Raw genomic sequence first — 19,669 nt, 5'->3', positions numbered from 1 at the left:
GTCCTTCTTTTGTCCTTATTTTGTCTTCCTTTCTTCTGTTAACTAGATATTTTTTGTTGTTATTCTTTGTAAGCTAGCTAGCTTCTTCCAGGAGAGTCCCTAGCAACTGCTTAGCTAGACAGATGGGGATAGAGAGGGGGAAAGAGAGGGGGATAGAGAGGGGGAAAGAGAGATGGGATAGACAGATGGGGATAGAGAGGGGGAAAGAGAGGGGGATAGAGAGGGGGAAAGAGAGATGGGATAGACAGATGGGGATAGAGAGGGGGAAAGAGAGGGGGATAGAGAGGGGGAAAGAGAGATGGGATAGACAGATGGGGATAGAGAGGGGGAAAGAGAGGGGGATAGAGAGGGGGAAAGAGGGGGAGAGATGGGATAGACAGATGGGGATAGAGAGGGGGAAAGAGAGGGGGATAGAGAGGGGGAAAGAGAGATGGGATAGACAGATGGGGATAGAGAGGGGGAAAGAGAGGGGGATAGAGAGGGGGAAAGAGAGATGGGATAGACAGATGGGGATAGAGAGGGGGAAAGAGAGGGGGATAGAGAGGGGGGATAGAGAGGGGGAAAGAGAGATGGGATAGACAGATGGGGATAGAGAGGGGGAAAGAGAGGGGGAAAGGGGAGAGATGGGATAGACAGATGGGGATAGAGAGGGGGAAAGAGAGGGGGATAGAGAGGGGGAAAGAGAGATGGGATAGACAGATGGGGATAGAAAGAGAGGGGGATAGAGAGGGGGAAAGAGAGATGGGATAGACAGATGGGGATAGAGAGGGGGAAAGAGAGGGAGGATAGAGAGGGGGATAGAGAGGGGGAAAGACAGATGGGGATAGACAGATGGGGATAGAGAGGGGGAAAGAGAGGGGGATAGAGAGGGGGAAAGAGAGGGGGATAGAGAGGTGGGATAGACATATGGGGATAGAGAGGGGGAAAGAGAGGGGGATAGAGAGATGGGATAGACATATGGGGATAGAGAGGGGGAAAGAGAGGGGGGATAGAGAGGGGGAAAGGGAGATGGGAAAGGGAGATGGGGATAGAGAGGGGGAAAGAGAGGGGGATAGAGAGGGGGAAAGGGAGATGGGATAGACAGATGGGGATAGAGAGGGGGAAAGAGAGGGGGAAAGGGAGATGGGATAGACAGATGGGGATAGAGAGGGGGAAAGAGAGGGGGAAAGGGAGATGGGATAGACAGATGGGGATAGAGAGGGGGAAAGAGAGGGGGAAAGGGAGATGGGATAGAAAGATGGGGATAGAGAGGGGGAAAGAGAGGGGGAAGGGAGATGGGATAGACAGATGGGGATAGAGAGGGGGAAAGAGAGGGGGATAGAGAGGGGGAAAGAGAGGGGGATAGAGAGGGGGATAGAGAGGGGGAAAGGGAGATGGGATAGACAGATGGGGATAGAGAGGGGGAAAGAGAGGGGGAAAGAGAGGGGGAAAGAGAGATGGGATAGACAGATGGGGATAGAGAGGGGGATAGAGAGGGGGATAGAGAGGGGGAAAGGGAGATGGGATAGACAGATGGGGATAGAGAGGGGGAAAGAGAGGGGGAAAGGGAGATGGGATAGACAGATGGGGATAGAGAGGGGGATAGAGAGGGGGAAAGAGAGGGGGATAGACAGATGGGGATAGAGAGGGGGAAACAGAGGGGGATAGAGAGGGGGAAACAGAGGGGGAAAGAGAGGGGGAATAGAGAGGGGGAAAGAGAGGGGGATAAGAGGGGGGAAGAGAGGGGGAAAGAGAGGGGGAAAGGAGGGGGAAAGAGGGGGAAAGAGAGGGGGAATAGAGAGGGGGAACAGAGGGGGAAAGGGTGATGGCTTAGACAGATGGGGAAAGAGGGGGGATAGAGAGGGGGGAACAGAGGGGGAAAGAGAGATGGGATAGACAGATGGGGATAGAGAGGGGGGAAAGAGAGGGGGGAACAGAGGGGGGAAAGAGGCCATCCTGTTGCTGTTCATTCTCATCGATCTAACATGCCTCTGTTTTGATGCTCGGAGTGGAGAACTGTTTCATTATGGCACTCTGTGTCCATCAACAGCAGTAGTGAAGATACCACACATCTTTATACCACCCTGCTGTATCTGCAGCCCAAATGCCAACCTATTCCCTATATAGAGCACAACTTTTGGGCTCTTGTCAAAAGTAGTGCACTTATGTATGGGATATATTGCAAGTTGGGACTCGACCCCTCAACCCTTATTCCCCGGCACTTATTCTCTGGTTTTTCCACGTATCACATTACGGATATGGAGGTAGAGAGAAATCCATAATCCACAAAACTCTGTCCAATCAGTGTCACTCCGGCTCTCTCTCTCTCTGTCTCTCTCTCTTTATCTCTCTCTCTCTCTCTCTCTCTGTCTCTCTCTCTCTTTATCTCTCTCTTTGACTCAGACTCTTTAGTCTGGTACTCTGTCTAACTTAATAATAGCTTTCAATGTACGGAAAAGTGGAAAAGGTATTTTTTTCCCCCTCTTGATGTGATTGAGTTTGATGGAGGACCACACTCATCCATCCATCCACTCATCTATCTATCCATCCACTCATCTATCTATCCATCCACTCATCCCTCCATCCATTCATTCATCCATCCATCCAAAAGTAGTGCAATTTGGGATGCCGATACACTGAACAAAAAATATAAACGCAAAATGTAAAGTGTAGGTCCCATGTTTCATGAGCTGAAATAAAAGATCCCAGCCATTTGTCATGCGCACAAAAAGCTTATTTCTCTCAAATCCCTGCACGTGAGCAGTTCTCCTTTGCCAAGATAATCCATCTACCTGACAGGTGTGACATATCAAGAAGCTGATTGAACAGCATGATCATAACACAGCTTGTGCTGGGGACGATAACAGGCCACTCTAAAATGTGCCGTTTTGTCACACAACACAATGCCACAGATGTCTCAAGTTTTGAGGGAGCGTGCAATTGGCATGAATGTCCATCAGAACTGTTGCCAGAGAAGTGAATGTTCAGTTCTCTAACATAAGCCGCCACCTCAAATGGGTCGGCAGCGTAGCCTAGTGGTTAGAGTGTAGAGGCGGTAGGTAGCCTAGTGGTTAGAGTGTGGCCTAGTGGTTAGAGTGTAGAGGTAGGGTAGCCTAGTGGTTAGAGTGTGGACCTAGTGGTTAGAGTGTAGAAGGCAGCGTAGCCTAGTGGTTAGAGTGTAGAGGCGGCAAGCCTAGTGGTTGTAGAGGCGGCAGGGTAGCCTAGTGGTTAGATAGAGGCGGCAGGCTAGCCTAGTGGTTAGAGTGTAGAGGTACCAGGGTAGCCTAGTGGTTAGAGCGTTGGACTAGGAACCGAAAGGTTGCAAGATTGAATCCCTGAGATGACAAGGTACACATCTGTTGTTCTGCCCCCGAACTGCTCCTAGGCTGTCATTGAAAATAAGAATTAACTGACTTGCCTAGTTAAATAAAGGAAACATTTAAAAAATGTGGTTTTAGAGAATTTGGCAGTACGTCCAACCGGCCTCACAACCACAGGCCACGTGTCACCACGCCAGCCCAGGACCTCCACTTCCTGCTTCTTCACCTGAGGGATTGTCTGAGACCAGTCACCCGGACAGCGGATGAAACTGAGGAGTATTTCTGTCTGTAATAAAGCCCTTTTGTGGGGAAAAAAACTCATTCTGATTGGCTGGGCCTTGCTCCCCAGTGGGTGGGGAGTAGAGTACAATCACAGCAAATGTATTTATAAAGACCTTCTTACATCAGCTGATATATCAAAGTGCTTTACAGAAACCCATCCTAAACCCCCAAACAGCAAGCAATGCAGGTTTAGAAGCACAGTGGCTAGGAAAAAACTCCCTAGAAAGGCAGGAACTTAGGAAGAAACCTAGAGAGGAACCAGGCTTTGAAGTCCTCTTCTGGCTGTGCCGGGTGGAGATTATAACAGAACATGGCCAAGATGTTCAAATGTTCAGAAATGACCAGCATGGTCGAATAATAATAATCCCAGTGAACGGTCAGGGTTCCATAGCCGCAGGCAGAACAGTTGAAACTGGATCAGCAGCACGGCCAGGTGGACTGGGGACAACAAGGAGTCATCGTGCCAGGTAGTCCTGAGGTGTGGTCCTAGGGCTCAGGTCCTCCGAGAGAAGAAAGAGAGAAAGAGAAAGAGAGAAAGAGAAAGAGAGAGAGAGAAAGAGAGAGGATACTTAAATTCACACAGGACACCAGATACGACAGGAGAAGTACTCTAGATATAACAGACATAACAGATATAACAGACATAACAGATATAACAGACATAACAGATATAACAGACTAACTCAAGCCCCCCCCAAACCTGAACATACCTGAACTGGATCCAGTTATCACAAGGCCCTCTCTCTCTCCGTCTCTCCGTCTCTCTTTCGCTCTCTCTCTCTCTCTGTCTGTCTCTCTCTGTCTCTCTCTGTCTCTCTCTCTCTCTCTCTGTCTCTCTGTCTCTCCGTCTCTCCGTCTCTCCGTCTCTCCGTCTCTCTGTCTCTCTGTCTCTCTGTCTCTCTCTCTCTCTCTCTCTCTCTCTCTCTCTCTATCCATCTCTCTGTCTCTGTCTCTCTCTCTGTCTCTGTCTATCTCTCTCTCTCTCCATCTCTTTCTCTGTCTCTCCGTCTCTCCGTCTCTCTCTCTCTCTCTGTCTCTCCGTCTCTCAGTCTCTCCGTCTCTCCGTCTCTCCGTCTCTCTTTCTTTCTCTCTCTCTCTCTCTCCATCTCTTTCTCTGTCTATCTCTCTCTCTCTCACTCTGTCTCTCCGTCTCTCCATCTCTCCATCTCTCCCCTCTCTCTCTCTCTCTCTCTCTCTCTCTCTCTCTCTCTCTCTCTCTCTCTCTCTCTCTCTCTCTCTCTCCCTCTGTCTCTCCGTCTCTCTTTCTCTCTCTCTCTCTCTCCATCTCTTTCTCTGTCTATCTCTCTCTCTCTCTGTCTGTCTCTCCGTTTCTCCGTTTCTCCGTCTCTCCGTCTCTCCGTCTCTCTCTCTCTCTCTCTCTCCTCTCTCTCTCTCTCTCTCTCTCTCTCTGTCTGTCTCTCCTCTCTCTGTCTCTCCGTCTCTCGTCTCTCCTTTCTCTCCTGTCTCTCCGTCTCTCCGTCTCTCCTCTCTCCGTCTCTCCGTCTCTCCGTCTCTCTGTCTCTCTGTCTCTCTCTCTCTCTCTCTCTCTCTCTCCGTCTCTCCTCTCTCTCTCTCTCTCTCTCTCTCTTCTCTCCGTCTCTCTTTCTCTCTCTCTCTCTCTCCATCTCTTTCTCTGTCTGTCTCTCCTCTCTCTGTCTGTCTCTCCGTTTCTCCGTTTCTCTTTCTCTCCGTCTCTCCGTCTCTCTTTCTCTCTCTCTCTCTCTCTCTCTCTCTCTCTCTCTCTCTCTCTCTCTCTCTCTCTCTCTCTCTCCTCTCTCCGTCTCTCTGTCTCTCTGTCTCTCTGTCTCTCCGTCTCTCCGTCTCTCCGTCTCTCCGTCTCTCTCTCTCTCTCTCTCTGTCTCTCTGTCTATCCATCTCTCTTTCTCTGTCTCTGTCTCTGTCTCTGTCTCTCTCTCTCTCTCTCTCTCTCTCTCTCTCTCTCTCTCTCTCTCTCTCTCTCTCTCTCTCTCTCTCTCTCTCTCTCTCTCTCTCTCTCTCTCTCTCTCTCTCTCTCTCAGTACATACCCGTACTGATAGACATGGACTGAGTTATTACAAAGCCCTCTCTTTCTCTCGCTCGCTCTCACTCTCTCTCTCAGTAGAGTACATACCTGTCAACTCCATATATTATATAATCAACCATAATTTCCATGTATTGATCGATCACAATTAGACTCTTACTGTAAGCCTCACTGTTATTGATCTAGTTAAAATTATGTGATTGATGGATGTATTTACAGATTATATTACAGAGCAACCACAAACATTGTTTAGACTTTTCCTGTGCACTCAACATGATGCTTTTTCCTACTGTAGCTCAATGACCTAAAGATATATCTCATATGATTACAGACAAGGGGTATTCCCATTTAGGTAAAGTGGTCAGGGAAAAGGGGATGAGGTTTGAACCTTGGTCTGTGCATTACACTGAGCTAAAGCCTTGAACACATTAAACACATTGAACACAGTGAACCCTTGGTCTCGTTTTTCCCCCTTCTCTCCGGTCCTTTTACCAGATCCTACCTGGACATGCTGAAGGTGATCATGTTCAGCTACCTGTTCTGGTTCGTCCTCACCATCATCTTCATCACCGGCACCACACGTATCAGCCTCTTCTGTTTGGGCTATCTGGTGGGATGTTTCTACTTCCTGTTGTTCGGCGGGGAGCTGCTGCTCAAGCCAATCAAAAAGATCCTCCACTACTGGGACTTCCTGATCGCCTATAACGTGTTTGTGATCACCATGAAGAATATCCTGTCTGTGAGTAGGACCATGGTTATGAGCAGCTTATAGAGGGTTTACATAGCGTTCTTAAGTCATGTTACATAAAGGGGTCCTTCCATCCGGTGTTTGCCTTTTCACCACCGTGATTTAACCTGTAGATCAGATTCACCCATTAGATCTGATTCACCCTGTAGATCTGATTCACCCTGTAGATCTGATTCACCCTGTAGATCTGATTCACCCTGTAGATATGATTCACCCTGTAGATCTGATTCACCCTGTAGATCAGATTCACCCTGTAGATCTGATTCACCCTGTAGATCAGATTCACCCTGTAGATCTGATTCACCCTGTAGATCTGATTCACCCTGTAGATCTGATTCACCCTGTAGATCTGATTCACCCTTTAGTTCTGATTCCCCCTGTAGATCTGATTCACCCTGTAGATCTGATTCACCCTGTAGATCAGATTCACGCTTTAGTTCTGATTCACCCTGTAGATCTGATTCACCCTGTAGATCTGATTCACCCTGTAGATCTGATTCACCCTGTAGATCTGATTCACCCTGTAGATCAGATTCACGCTGTAGATCTGATTCACCCTGTAGATCTGATTCACCCTGTAGATCTGATTCACCCTGTAGATCTGATTCACCCTGTAGATCCGATTCACCCTGTCGATCCGATTCACCCTGTCGATCCGATTCACCCTGTAGATCAGATTCACGCTGTAGATCTGATTCACCCTGTAGATCTGATTCACCCTGTAGATCCGATTCACCCTGCAGATCCGATTCACCCTGTAGATCTGAGTCCTTGTCCTTTGTGCTCAGCCTGTATATTTGATTCCTTGTCTCTGTGTTGTGATCAGATCCTGGCCTGTGGCTACATCAATGTCCTGGTGGTAAATAACTGCTGGCTGATCCAGCTCCTCAGTCTGGCCTGCACCATCAAGGAGTATAAGGTCGTCACGAACAGAGACATCACACGTACGTCTCTTAACGCTAACTCTAACTGAATGACGGATCTCTTATCTCTCTTTCATCACACGTTCGTCTCTTAACGCTAACTCTAACTGAATGACGGATCTCTTATCTCTCTTTCATCACACGTACGTCTCTTAAAGCTAACTCTAACTGAATGACGGATCTCTTATCTCTCTTTCATCACACGTACGTCTCTTAACGCTAACTCTAACTGAATGACGGATCTCTTAACGCCGAGAAGTTCCGTGACATTCAATGAAATATGGACGTGTTTTATGAAGGAGAATAAACGTAGAAATGATACAACTAAAGGTGGTGTGCGTGTGTGTGTGTGCGTGTGTGTGTGTGCGTGTGTGTGTGTGTGTGTGTGTGTGTGTGTGTGTGTGTGTGTGTGTGTGTGTGTGTGTGTGTGTGTGTGTGTGTGTGTGTGTGTGTGTGTGTGTGTGTGTGTGTGTGTGTGTGTGTGTGTGTGTGTGTGTGTGTATATATTTGTGTGTGTGTATATCTGTGTGTGTGTGTGTATATATATATGTGTGTGTGTGTGTGTATATATATTTGTGTGTGTGTGTGTCTGTATATGTGTGCATATATATATATGTGTGTGTGTGTGTGTATATATGTGTGTGTGTGTGTGTGTGTGTGTATATATATATGTGTGTGTGTGTGTGTGTGTGTGTGTGTTTCCTCACTAGCTGCGGACGGTGGTAAGAAGTGTGATCTGCCCAGCGACGAGGCTGGGATCATCTGGGACAGCATCTGCTTTGCCTTCCTGCTGTTGCAGAGACGCGTCTTCATGAGTTACTACTTCCTCCATGTGGTGGCTGACATCAGGGCCTCACAGATACTGGCCTCCAGGTAAACTACTGTGGTTCCCAATGAGCTAAAGTCTAGGCATTTGGTTGTGGAGCAAACTCAAGTCTTTAGGTCTCAGGCAAGGTTACCCATCATATCAGGTTACTCATTACACCAGGTTACTCATTGCACCAGGTTACCCATCATATCAGGTTACTCATTACACCAGGTTACTCATTACACCAGGTTTCTCATTACACCAGGTTACCCATCATATCAGGTTACTCATTACATCAGGTTACTCATTACACCAGGTTACTCATTACACCAGGTTACTCATTACACCAGGTTACTCATTACACCAGGTTACTCATTACACCAGGTTACTCATTACACCAGGTTACTCATTACACCAGGTTACTCATTACACCAGGTTACTCATTACACCAGGTTACACCAGGTTACTCATTACACCAGGTTACTCATTACACCAGGTTACACCAGGTTACATTACACCAGGTTACTCATTACACCAGGTTACTCATTACACCAGGTTACTCATTACACCAGGTTACTCATTACACCAGGTTACCAGGTTACATTACACCAGGTTACTCATTACACCAGGTTACTCATTACACCAGGTTACACCAGGTTACTCATCACACCAGGTTACTCATTACACCAGGTTACTCATTACACCAGGTTACTCATTACACCAGGTTACTCATTACACCAGGTTACTCATTACACCAGGTTACACCAGGTTACTCATTACACCAGGTTACACCAGGTTACTCATTAAACCAGGTTACTCATTACACCAGGTTACTCATCACACCAGGTGACTCATTACACCAGGTTACTCATTACACCAGGTTACTCATTACACCAGGTTACACCAGGTTACTCATTACACCAGGTTACTCATTACACCAGGTTACACCAGGTTACTCATTACACCAGGTTACTCATTACACCAGGTTACTCATTACACCAGGTTACTCATCACACCAGGTTACTCATCACACCAGGTTACTCATTACACCAGGTTACACCAGGTTACTCATCACACCAGGTTACTCATTACACCAGGTTACTCATTACACCAGGTAACTCATTACACCAGGTTACTCATTACACCAGGTTACTCATTACACCAGGTTACTCATTACACCAGGTTACTCATTACACCAGGTTACACCAGGTTACTCATTACACCAGGTTACTCATTACACCAGGTTACTCATTACACCAGGTTACCCATCATATCAGGTTACTCATTACACCAGGTTACTCATTACACCAGGTTACTCATTACACCAGGTTACTCATTACACCAGGTTACTCATTACACCAGGTTACACCAGGTTACTCATCACACCAGGTTACACCAGGTTACTCATTACACCATGTTACTCATCACACCAGGTTACTCATTACACCAGGTTACTCATTACACCAGGTTACACCAGGTTACTCATCACACCAGGTTACACCAGGTTACTCATTACACCATGTTACTCATCACAACAGGTTACTCATTACACCAGGTTACTCATTACACCAGGTTACTCATTACACCAGGTTACACCAGGTTACTCATTACACCAGGTTACACCAGGTTACTCATTACACCAGGTTACTCATTACACAAGGTTACACCAGGTTACTCATTACACCAGGTTACTCATTACACCAGGTTACTCATTACACCAGGTTACTCATTACACCAGGTTACTCATTACACCAGGTTACTCATCACACCAGGTTACTCATTACACCAGGTTACTCATTACACCAGGTTACTCATTACACCAGGTTACACCAGGTTACTCATTACACCAAGTTACTCATTACACCAGGTTACACCAGGTTACTCATTACACCAGGTTACTCATTACACCAGGTTACTCATTACACCAGGTTACTCATTACACCAGGTTACACCAGGTTACTCATTACACAAGGTTACACCAGGTTACTCATTCCACCAGGTTACACCAGGTTACTCATTACACCAGGTTACACCAGGTTACACCAGGTTACACCAGGATACTCATTACACCAGGTTACTCATTACACCAGGTTACTCATTACACCAGGTTACACCAGGTTACTCATTACACCAGGTTACACCAGGTTACTCATTACACAAGGTTACTCATTACAGCAGGTTACTCATTACACCAGGTTACACCAGGATACTCATTACACCAGGTTACACCAGGTTACTCATTACACCAGGTTACACCAGGTTACACCAGGTTACACCAGGTTACTCATTACACCAGGTTACTCATTACACCAGGTTACACCAGGATACTCATTACACCAGGCTACACCAGGTTACTCATTACACCAGGTTACTCATTACACCAGGTTACTCATCACACCAGGTTACTCATTACACCAGGTTACTCATTACACCAGGTTACTCATTACACCAGGTTACACCAGGTTACACCAGGTTACTCATTACACCAGGTTACACCAGGTTACTCATTACACCAGGTTACTCATTACACCAGGTTACTCATTACACCAGGTTACTCATTACACCAGGTTACACCAGGTTACTCATTACACAAGGTTACACCAGGTTACTCATTACACCAGGTTACACCAGGTTACTCATTACACCAGGTTACACCAGGTTACACCAGGTTACACCAGGATACTCATTACACCAGGTTACTCATTACACCAGGTTACTCATTACACCAGGTTACACCAGGTTACTCATTACACCAGGTTACACCAGGTTACTCATTACACAAGGTTACTCATTACAGCAGGTTACTCATTACACCAGGTTACACCAGGATACTCATTACACCAGGTTACACCAGGTTACTCATTACACCAGGTTACACCAGGTTACACCAGGTTACACCAGGTTACTCATTACACCAGGTTACTCATTACACCAGGTTACACCAGGATACTCATTACACCAGGTTACACCAGGTTACTCATTACATCAGGTTACTCATTACACCAGGTTACTCATTACACCAGGTTACTCATCACACCAGGTTACACCAGGTTACTCATTACACCAGGTTACTCATTACACCAGGTTACACCAGGATACTCATTACACCAGGTTACACCAGGTTACTCATTACACCAGGTTACACCAGGTTACTCATTACACCAGGTTACTCATTACACCAGGTTACACCAGGTTACACCAGGTTACTCATTACACCAGGTTACACCAGGTTACTCATTACACCAGGTTACACCAGGTTACTCATTACACCAGGTTACACCAGGTTACACCAGGTTACACCAGGATACTCATTACACCAGGTTACTCATTACACCAGGTTACTCATTACACCAGGTTACTCATTACACCAGGTTACACCAGGTTACTCATTACACCAGGTTACACCAGGTTACTCATTACACCAGGTTACTCATTACACCAGGTTACACCAGGATACTCATTACACCAGGTTACACCAGGTTACTCATTACACCAGGTTACACCAGGTTACACCAGGTTACTCATTACACCAGGTTACTCATTACACCAGGTTACACCAGGATACTCATTACACCAGGTTACACCAGGTTACTAATTACACCAGGTTACTCATCACACCAGGTTACTCATTACACCAGGTTACTCATTACACCAGGTTACTCATTACACCAGGTTACACCAGGATACTCATTACACCAGGTTACACCAGGTTACTCATTACACCAGGTTACACCAGGTTACTCATTACACCAGGTTACACCAGGTTACTCATTACACCAGGTTACTCATTACACCAGGTTACACCAGGTTACACCAGGTTACTCATTACACCAGGTTACACCAGGTTACTCATTACACCAGGTTACTCATTACACCAGGTTACTCATTACACCAGGTTACTCATTACACCAGGTTACACCAGGTTACTCATTACACCAGGTTACACCAGGTTACTCATTACACCAGGTTACACCAGGTTACTCATTACACCAGGTTACTCATTACACCAGGTTACTCATTACACCAGGTTACACCAGGTTACACCAGGTTACACCAGGTTACTCATTACACCAGGTTACTCATTACACCAGGTTACACCAGGTTACTCATTACACCAGGTTACACCAGGTTACTCATTACACCAGGTTACACCAGGTTACTCATTACACCAGGTTACACCAGGTTACTCATTACACGAGGTTACTCATTACACCAGGTTACACCAGGTTACACCAGGATACTCATTACACCAGGTTACACCAGGATACTCATTACACCAGGTTACACCAGGTTACTCATTACACCAGGTTACACCAGGTTACACCAGGTTACTCATTACACCAGCTTACTCATTACACCAGGTTACTCATTACACCAGGTTACACCAGGTTACTCATTACACCAGGTTACTCATTACACCAGGTTACTCATTACACCAGGTTACACCAGGATACACCAGGATACTCATCACACCAGGTTACTCATTACACCAGGTTACACCAGGATACTCATTACACCAGGTTACACCAGGTTACTCATTACACCAGGTTACTCATTACACCAGGTTACTCTTTACACCAGGTTACTCATTACAACAGGTTACACCAGGTTACACCAGGTTACTCATTACACCAGGTTACTCATTACACCAGGTTACACCAGGTTACTCATTACACCAGGTTACACAAGGTTACTCATTACACCAGGTTACTCATTACACCAGGTTACTCATTACACCAGGTTACTCATTACACCAGGTTGCACCAGGTTACTCATTACACCAGTTTACACCAGGTTACTCATTACACCAGGTTACTCATTACACCAGGTTACACCAGGTTACTCATTACACCAGGTTACTCATTACACCAGGTTACACCAGGTTACTCATTACACCAGGTTACACCAGGTTACACCAGGATACTCATTACACCAGGATACTCATTACACCAGGTTACTCATTACACCAGGTTACACCAGGTTACTCATCACACCAGGTTACACCAGGTTACTCATTACACCAGGTTACACCAGGTTACACCAGGTTACACCAGGATACTCATTACACCAGGTTACTCATTACACCAGGTTACACCAGGTTACTCATTACACCAGGTTACACCAGGTTACTCATTACACCAGGTTACACCAGGTTACTCATTACACCAGGTTACACCAGGTTACACCAGGTTACACCAGGTTACTCATTACACCAGGTTACTCATTACACCAGGTTACACCAGGATACTCATTACACCAGGTTACACCAGGTTACTCATTACACCAGGTTACTCATCACACCAGGTTACTCATTACACCAGGTTACTCATTACACCAGGTTACTCATTACACCAGGTTACACCAGGATACTCATTACACCAGGTTACACCAGGTTACTCATTACACCAGGTTACACCAGGTTACTCATTACACCAGGTTACACCAGGTTACTCATTACACCAGGTTACTCATTACACCAGGTTACACCAGGTTACACCAGGTTACTCATTACACCAGGTTACACCAGGTTACTCATTACACCAGGTTACTCATTACACCAGGTTACTCATTACACCAGGTTACTCATTACACCAGGTTACACCAGGTTACTCATTACACCAGGTTACTCATTACACCAGGTTACACCAGGTTACTCATTACACCAGGTTACACCAGGTTACTCATTACACCAGGTTACACCAGGTTACTCATTACACCAGGTTACTCATTACACCAGGTTACACCAGGTTACACCAGGTTACACCAGGTTACTCATTACACCAGGTTACTCGTTACACCAGGTTACACCAGGTTACTCATTACACCAGGTTACACCAGGTTACTCATTACACCAGGTTACACCAGGTTACTCATTACACCAGGTTACACCAGGTTACTCATTACACGAGGTTACTCATTACACCAGGTTACACCAGGTTACACCAGGATACTCATTACACCAGGTTACACCAGGATACTCATTACACCAGGTTACACCAGGTTACTCATTACACCAGGTTACACCAGGTTACACCAGGTTACTCATTACACCAGGTTAGTCATTACACCAGGTTACTCATTACACCAGGTTACTCATTACACCAGGTTACACCAGGTTACACCAGGTTATTCATTACACCAGGTTACTCATTACACCAGGTTACACCAGGTTACTCATTACACCAGGTTACACCAGGTTACTCATTACACCAGGTTACTCATTACACCAGGTTACTCATTACACCAGGTTACACCAGGTTACTCATTACACCAGGTTACACCAGGTTACTCATTACACCAGGTTACACCAGGTTACTCATTACACCAGTTTACACCAGGTTACTCATTACACCAGGTTACATCAGGTTACACCAGGTTACACCAGGATACTCATTACACCAGGTTACTCATTACACCAGGTTACACCAGGTTACTCATTACACCAGGTTACACCAGGATACTCATTACACCAGGTTACACCAGGTTACTCATTACACCAGGTTACTCATTACACCAGGTTACACCAGGTTACACCAGGTTATTCATTACACCAGGTTACTCATTACACCAGGTTACACCAGGATACTCATTACACCAGGTTACACCAGGTTACTCATTACACCAGGTTACTCATTACACCAGGTTACTCATTACACCAGGTTACACCAGGTTACTCATTACACCAGGTTACACCAGGTTACTCATTACACCAGGTTACTCATTACACCAGGTTACACCAGGTTACACCAGGTTACTCATTACACCAGGTTACACCAGGTTACTCATTACACCAGGTTACTCATTACACCAGGTTACTCATTACACCAGGTTACTCATTACACCAGGTTACACCAGGTTACTCATTACACCAGGTTACTCATTACACCAGGTTACACCAGGTTACTCATTACACCAGGTTACACCAGGTTACTCATTACACCAGGTTACACCAGGTTACTCATTACACCAGGTTACTCATTACACCAGGTTACTCATTACACCAGGTTACACCAGGTTACACCAGGTTACTCATTACACCAGGTTACTCATTACACCAGGTTACACCAGGTTACTCATTACACCAGGTTACACCAGGTTACTCATTACACCAGGTTACACCAGGTTACTCATTACACCAGGTTACACCAGGTTACTCATTACACCAGGTTACTCATTACACCAGGTTACACCAGGTTACACCAGGATACTCATTACACCAGGTTACACCAGGATACTCATTACACCAGGTTACACCAGGTTACTCATTACACCAGGTTACACCAGGTTACACCAGGTTACTCATTACACCAGGTTAGTCATTACACCAGGTTACTCATTACACCAGGTTACTCATTACACCAGGTTACACCAGGTTACACCAGGTTATTCATTACACCAGGTTACTCATTACACCAGGTTACACCAGGATACTCATTACACCAGGTTACACCAGGTTACTCATTACACCAGGTTACTCATTACACCAGGTTACTCATTACACCAGGTTACACCAGGATACTCATTACACCAGGTTACACCAGGTTACTCATTACACCAGGTTACTCATTACACCAGGTTACTCATTACACCAGGTTACACCAGGTTACTCATTACACCAGGTTACACCAGGTTACTCATTACACCAGGTTACTCATTACACCAGGTTACACCAGGTTACACCAGGTTACTCATTACACCAGGTTACACCAGGTTACTCATTACACCAGGTTACTCATTACACCAGGTTACTCATTACACCAGGTTACTCATTACACCAGGTTACACCAGGTTACTCATTACACCAGGTTACTCATTACACCAGGTTACACCAGGTTACTCATTACACCAGGTTACACCAGGTTACTCATTACACCAGGTTACACCAGGTTACTCATTACACCAGGTTACTCATTACACCAGGTTACACAGGTTACACCAGGTTACACCAGGTTACTCATTACACCAGGTTACTCATTACACCAGGTTACACCAGGTTACTCATTACACCAGGTTACACCAGGTTACTCATTACACCAGGTTACACCAGGTTACTCATTACACCAGGTTACACCAGGTTACTCATTACACCAGGTTACTCATTACACCAGGTTACACCAGGTTACACCAGGATACTCATTACACCAGGTTACACCAGGATACTCATTACACCAGGTTACACCAGGTTACTCATTACACCAGGTTACACCAGGTTACACCAGGTTACTCATTACACCAGGTTAGTCATTACACCAGGTTACTCATTACACCAGGTTACTCATTACACCAGGTTACACCAGGTTACACCAGGTTATTCATTACACCAGGTTACTCATTACACCAGGTTACACCAGGTTACTCATTACACCAGGTTACACCAGGTTACTCATTACACCAGGTTACTCATTACACCAGGTTACTCATTACACCAGGTTACTCATTACACCAGGTTACACCAGGTTACTCATTACACCAGGTTACTCATTACACCAGGTTACTCATTACACCAGGTTACACCAGGATACACCAGGATACTCATCACACCAGGTTACTCATTACACCAGGTTACACCAGGATACTCATTACACCAGGTTACACCAGGTTACTCATTACACCAGGTTACTCATTACACCAGGTTACTCATTACACCAGGTTACTCATTACACCAGGTTACACCAGGTTACACCAGGTTACTCATTACACCAGGTTACTCATTACACCAGGTTACACCAGGTTACTCATTACACCAGGTTACACAAGGTTACTCATTACACCAGGTTACTCATTACACCAGGTTACTCATTACACCAGGTTACTCATTACACCAGGTTACACCAGGTTACTCATTACACCAGTTTACACCAGGTTACTCATTACACCAGGTTACTCATTACACCAGGTTACACCAGGTTACTCATTACACCAGGTTACTCATTACACCAGGTTACACCAGGTTACTCATTACACCAGGTTACACCAGGTTACACCAGGTTACTCATTACACCAGGTTACTCATTACACCAGGTTACTCATTACACCAGGTTACACCAGGTTACTCATCACACCAGGTTACACCAGGTTACTCGTTACACCAGGTTACACCAGGTTACACCAGGTTACACCAGGTTACTCATTACACCAGGTTACCAGGTTACACCAGGTTACACCAGGTTACTCATTACACCAGGTTACTCATTACACCAGGTTACACCAGGTTACACCAGGTTACTCATTACACCAGGTTACTCATTACACCAGGTTACACCAGGATACTCATTACACCAGGTTACACCAGGTTACTCATTAGACCAGGTTACACCAGGTTACACCAGGATACTCATTACACCAGGTTACTCATTACACCAGGTTACACCAGGATACTCATTACACCAGGTTACACCAGGTTACTCATTACACCAGGTTACTCATTACACCAGGTTATACCAGGTTACACCAGGATACTCATTACACCAGGATACTCATTACACCAGGTTACTCATTACACCAGGTTACACCAGGTTACACCAGGTTACTCATTACACCAGGTTACTCATTACACCAGGTTACACCAGGTTACACCAGGTTACTCATTACACCAGGTTACACCAGGTTACTCATTACACCAGGTTACACCAGGTTACTCATTACACCAGGTTACACCAGGTTACTCATTACACCAGGTTACTCATTACACCAGGTTACTCATTACACCAGGTTACACCAGGATACTCATTACACCAGGTTACTCATTACACCAGGTTACACCAGGTTACACCAGGATACTCATTACACCAGGTTACACCAGGATACTCATTACACCAGGTTACACCAGGTTACTCATTACACCAGGTTACAGGTTACCAGGTTACTCATTACACCAGGTTAGTCATTACACCAGGTTACTCATTACACCAGGTTACTCATTACACCAGGTTACACCAGGTTACACCAGGTTACTCATTACACCAGGTTACTCATTACACCAGGTTACACCAGGATACTCATTACACCAGGTTACACCAGGTTACTCATTACACCAGGTTACTCATTACACCAGGTTACTCATTACACCAGGTTACTCATTACACCAGGTTACACCAGGTTACTCATTACACCAGGTTACTCATTACACCAGGTTACACCAGGTTACACCAGGTTACTCATTACACCAGGTTACACCAGGTTACTCATTACACCAGGTTACTCATTACACCAGGTTACTCATTACACCAGGTTACTCATTACACCAGGTTACACCAGGTTACTCATTACACCAGGTTACTCATTACACCAGGTTACACCAGGTTACTCATTACACCAGGTTACACCAGGTTACTCATTACACCAGGTTACACCAGGTTACTCATTACACCAGGTTACTCATTACACCAGGTTACACCAGGTTACACCAGGTTACACCAGGTTACACCAGGTTACTCATTACACCAGGTTACTCATTACACCAGGTTACACCAGGTTACTCATTACACCAGGTTACACCAGGTTACTCATTACACCAGGTTACACCAGGTTACTCATTACACCAGGTTACACCAGGTTACTCATTACACCAGGTTACTCATTACACCAGGTTACACCAGGTTACACCAGGATACTCATTACACCAGGTTACACCAGGTTACTCATTACACCAGGTTACACCAGGTTACTCATTACACCAGGTTACACCAGGTTACACCAGGTTACTCATTACACCAGGTTAGTCATTACACCAGGTTACTCATTACACCAGGTTACTCATTACACCAGGTTACACCAGGTTACACCAGGTTATTCATTACACCAGGTTACTCATTACACCAGGTTACACCAGGATACTCATTACACCAGGTTACACCAGGTTACTCATTACACCAGGTTACTCATTACACCAGGTTACTCATTACACCAGGTTACTCATTACACCAGGTTACCAGGTTACTCATTACACCAGGTTACTCATTACACCAGGTTACTCATTACACCAGGTTACACCAGGTTACACCAGGATACTCATCACACCAGGTTACTCATTACACCAGGTTACACCAGGATACTCATTACACCAGGTTACACCAGGTTACTCATTACACCAGGTTACTCATTACACCAGGTTACTCTTTACACCAGGTTACTCATTACACCAGGTTACACCAGGTTACACCAGGTTACTCATTACACCAGGTTACTCATTACACCAGGTTACACCAGGTTACTCATTACACCAGGTTACACAAGGTTACTCATTACACCAGGTTACTCATTACACCAGGTTACTCATTACACCAGGTTACACCAGGTTACTCATTACACCAGGTTACACCAGGTTACTCATTACACCAGGTTACTCATTACACCAGGTTACACCAGGTTACTCATTACACCAGGTTACTCATTACACCAGGTTACACCAGGTTACTCATTACACCAGGTTACACCAGGTTACACCATTATACAGGTTACTCATTACACCAGGTTACTCATTACACCAGGTTACTCATTACACCAGGTTACACCAGGTTACTCATTACACCAGGTTACACCAGGTTACTCATTACACCAGGTTACACCAGGTTACTCATTACACCAGG

At 45.5% G+C, this 19,669-nt stretch overlaps 1 protein-coding gene across 1 annotated transcript in view; it reads left to right on the top strand.

Annotated features, from left to right (window-relative positions):
* LOC124009465 (piezo-type mechanosensitive ion channel component 2-like) overlaps positions 1–19,669 on the top strand; it is a gene marked incomplete at its 5' end in the record, with an annotated part of 249,921 nt that overhangs the window by 142,286 nt on the left and 87,966 nt on the right. The window contains 3 exon segments of the mRNA XM_046321275.1: positions 6,098–6,341; positions 7,177–7,272; positions 8,001–8,146. Of these exon segments, the coding sequence (XP_046177231.1) occupies positions 6,098–6,341; positions 7,177–7,272; positions 8,001–8,146 (486 nt within the window).

This window comes from Oncorhynchus gorbuscha, linkage group LG22, assembly GCF_021184085.1.
Source record: "Oncorhynchus gorbuscha isolate QuinsamMale2020 ecotype Even-year linkage group LG22, OgorEven_v1.0, whole genome shotgun sequence".
In the NCBI taxonomy this organism is placed as follows: domain Eukaryota; kingdom Metazoa; phylum Chordata; class Actinopteri; order Salmoniformes; family Salmonidae; genus Oncorhynchus; species Oncorhynchus gorbuscha.
The sequence above is the reverse complement of the archived record's forward strand: the minus strand, read 5'-3'. Positions and strand labels throughout refer to the sequence as shown.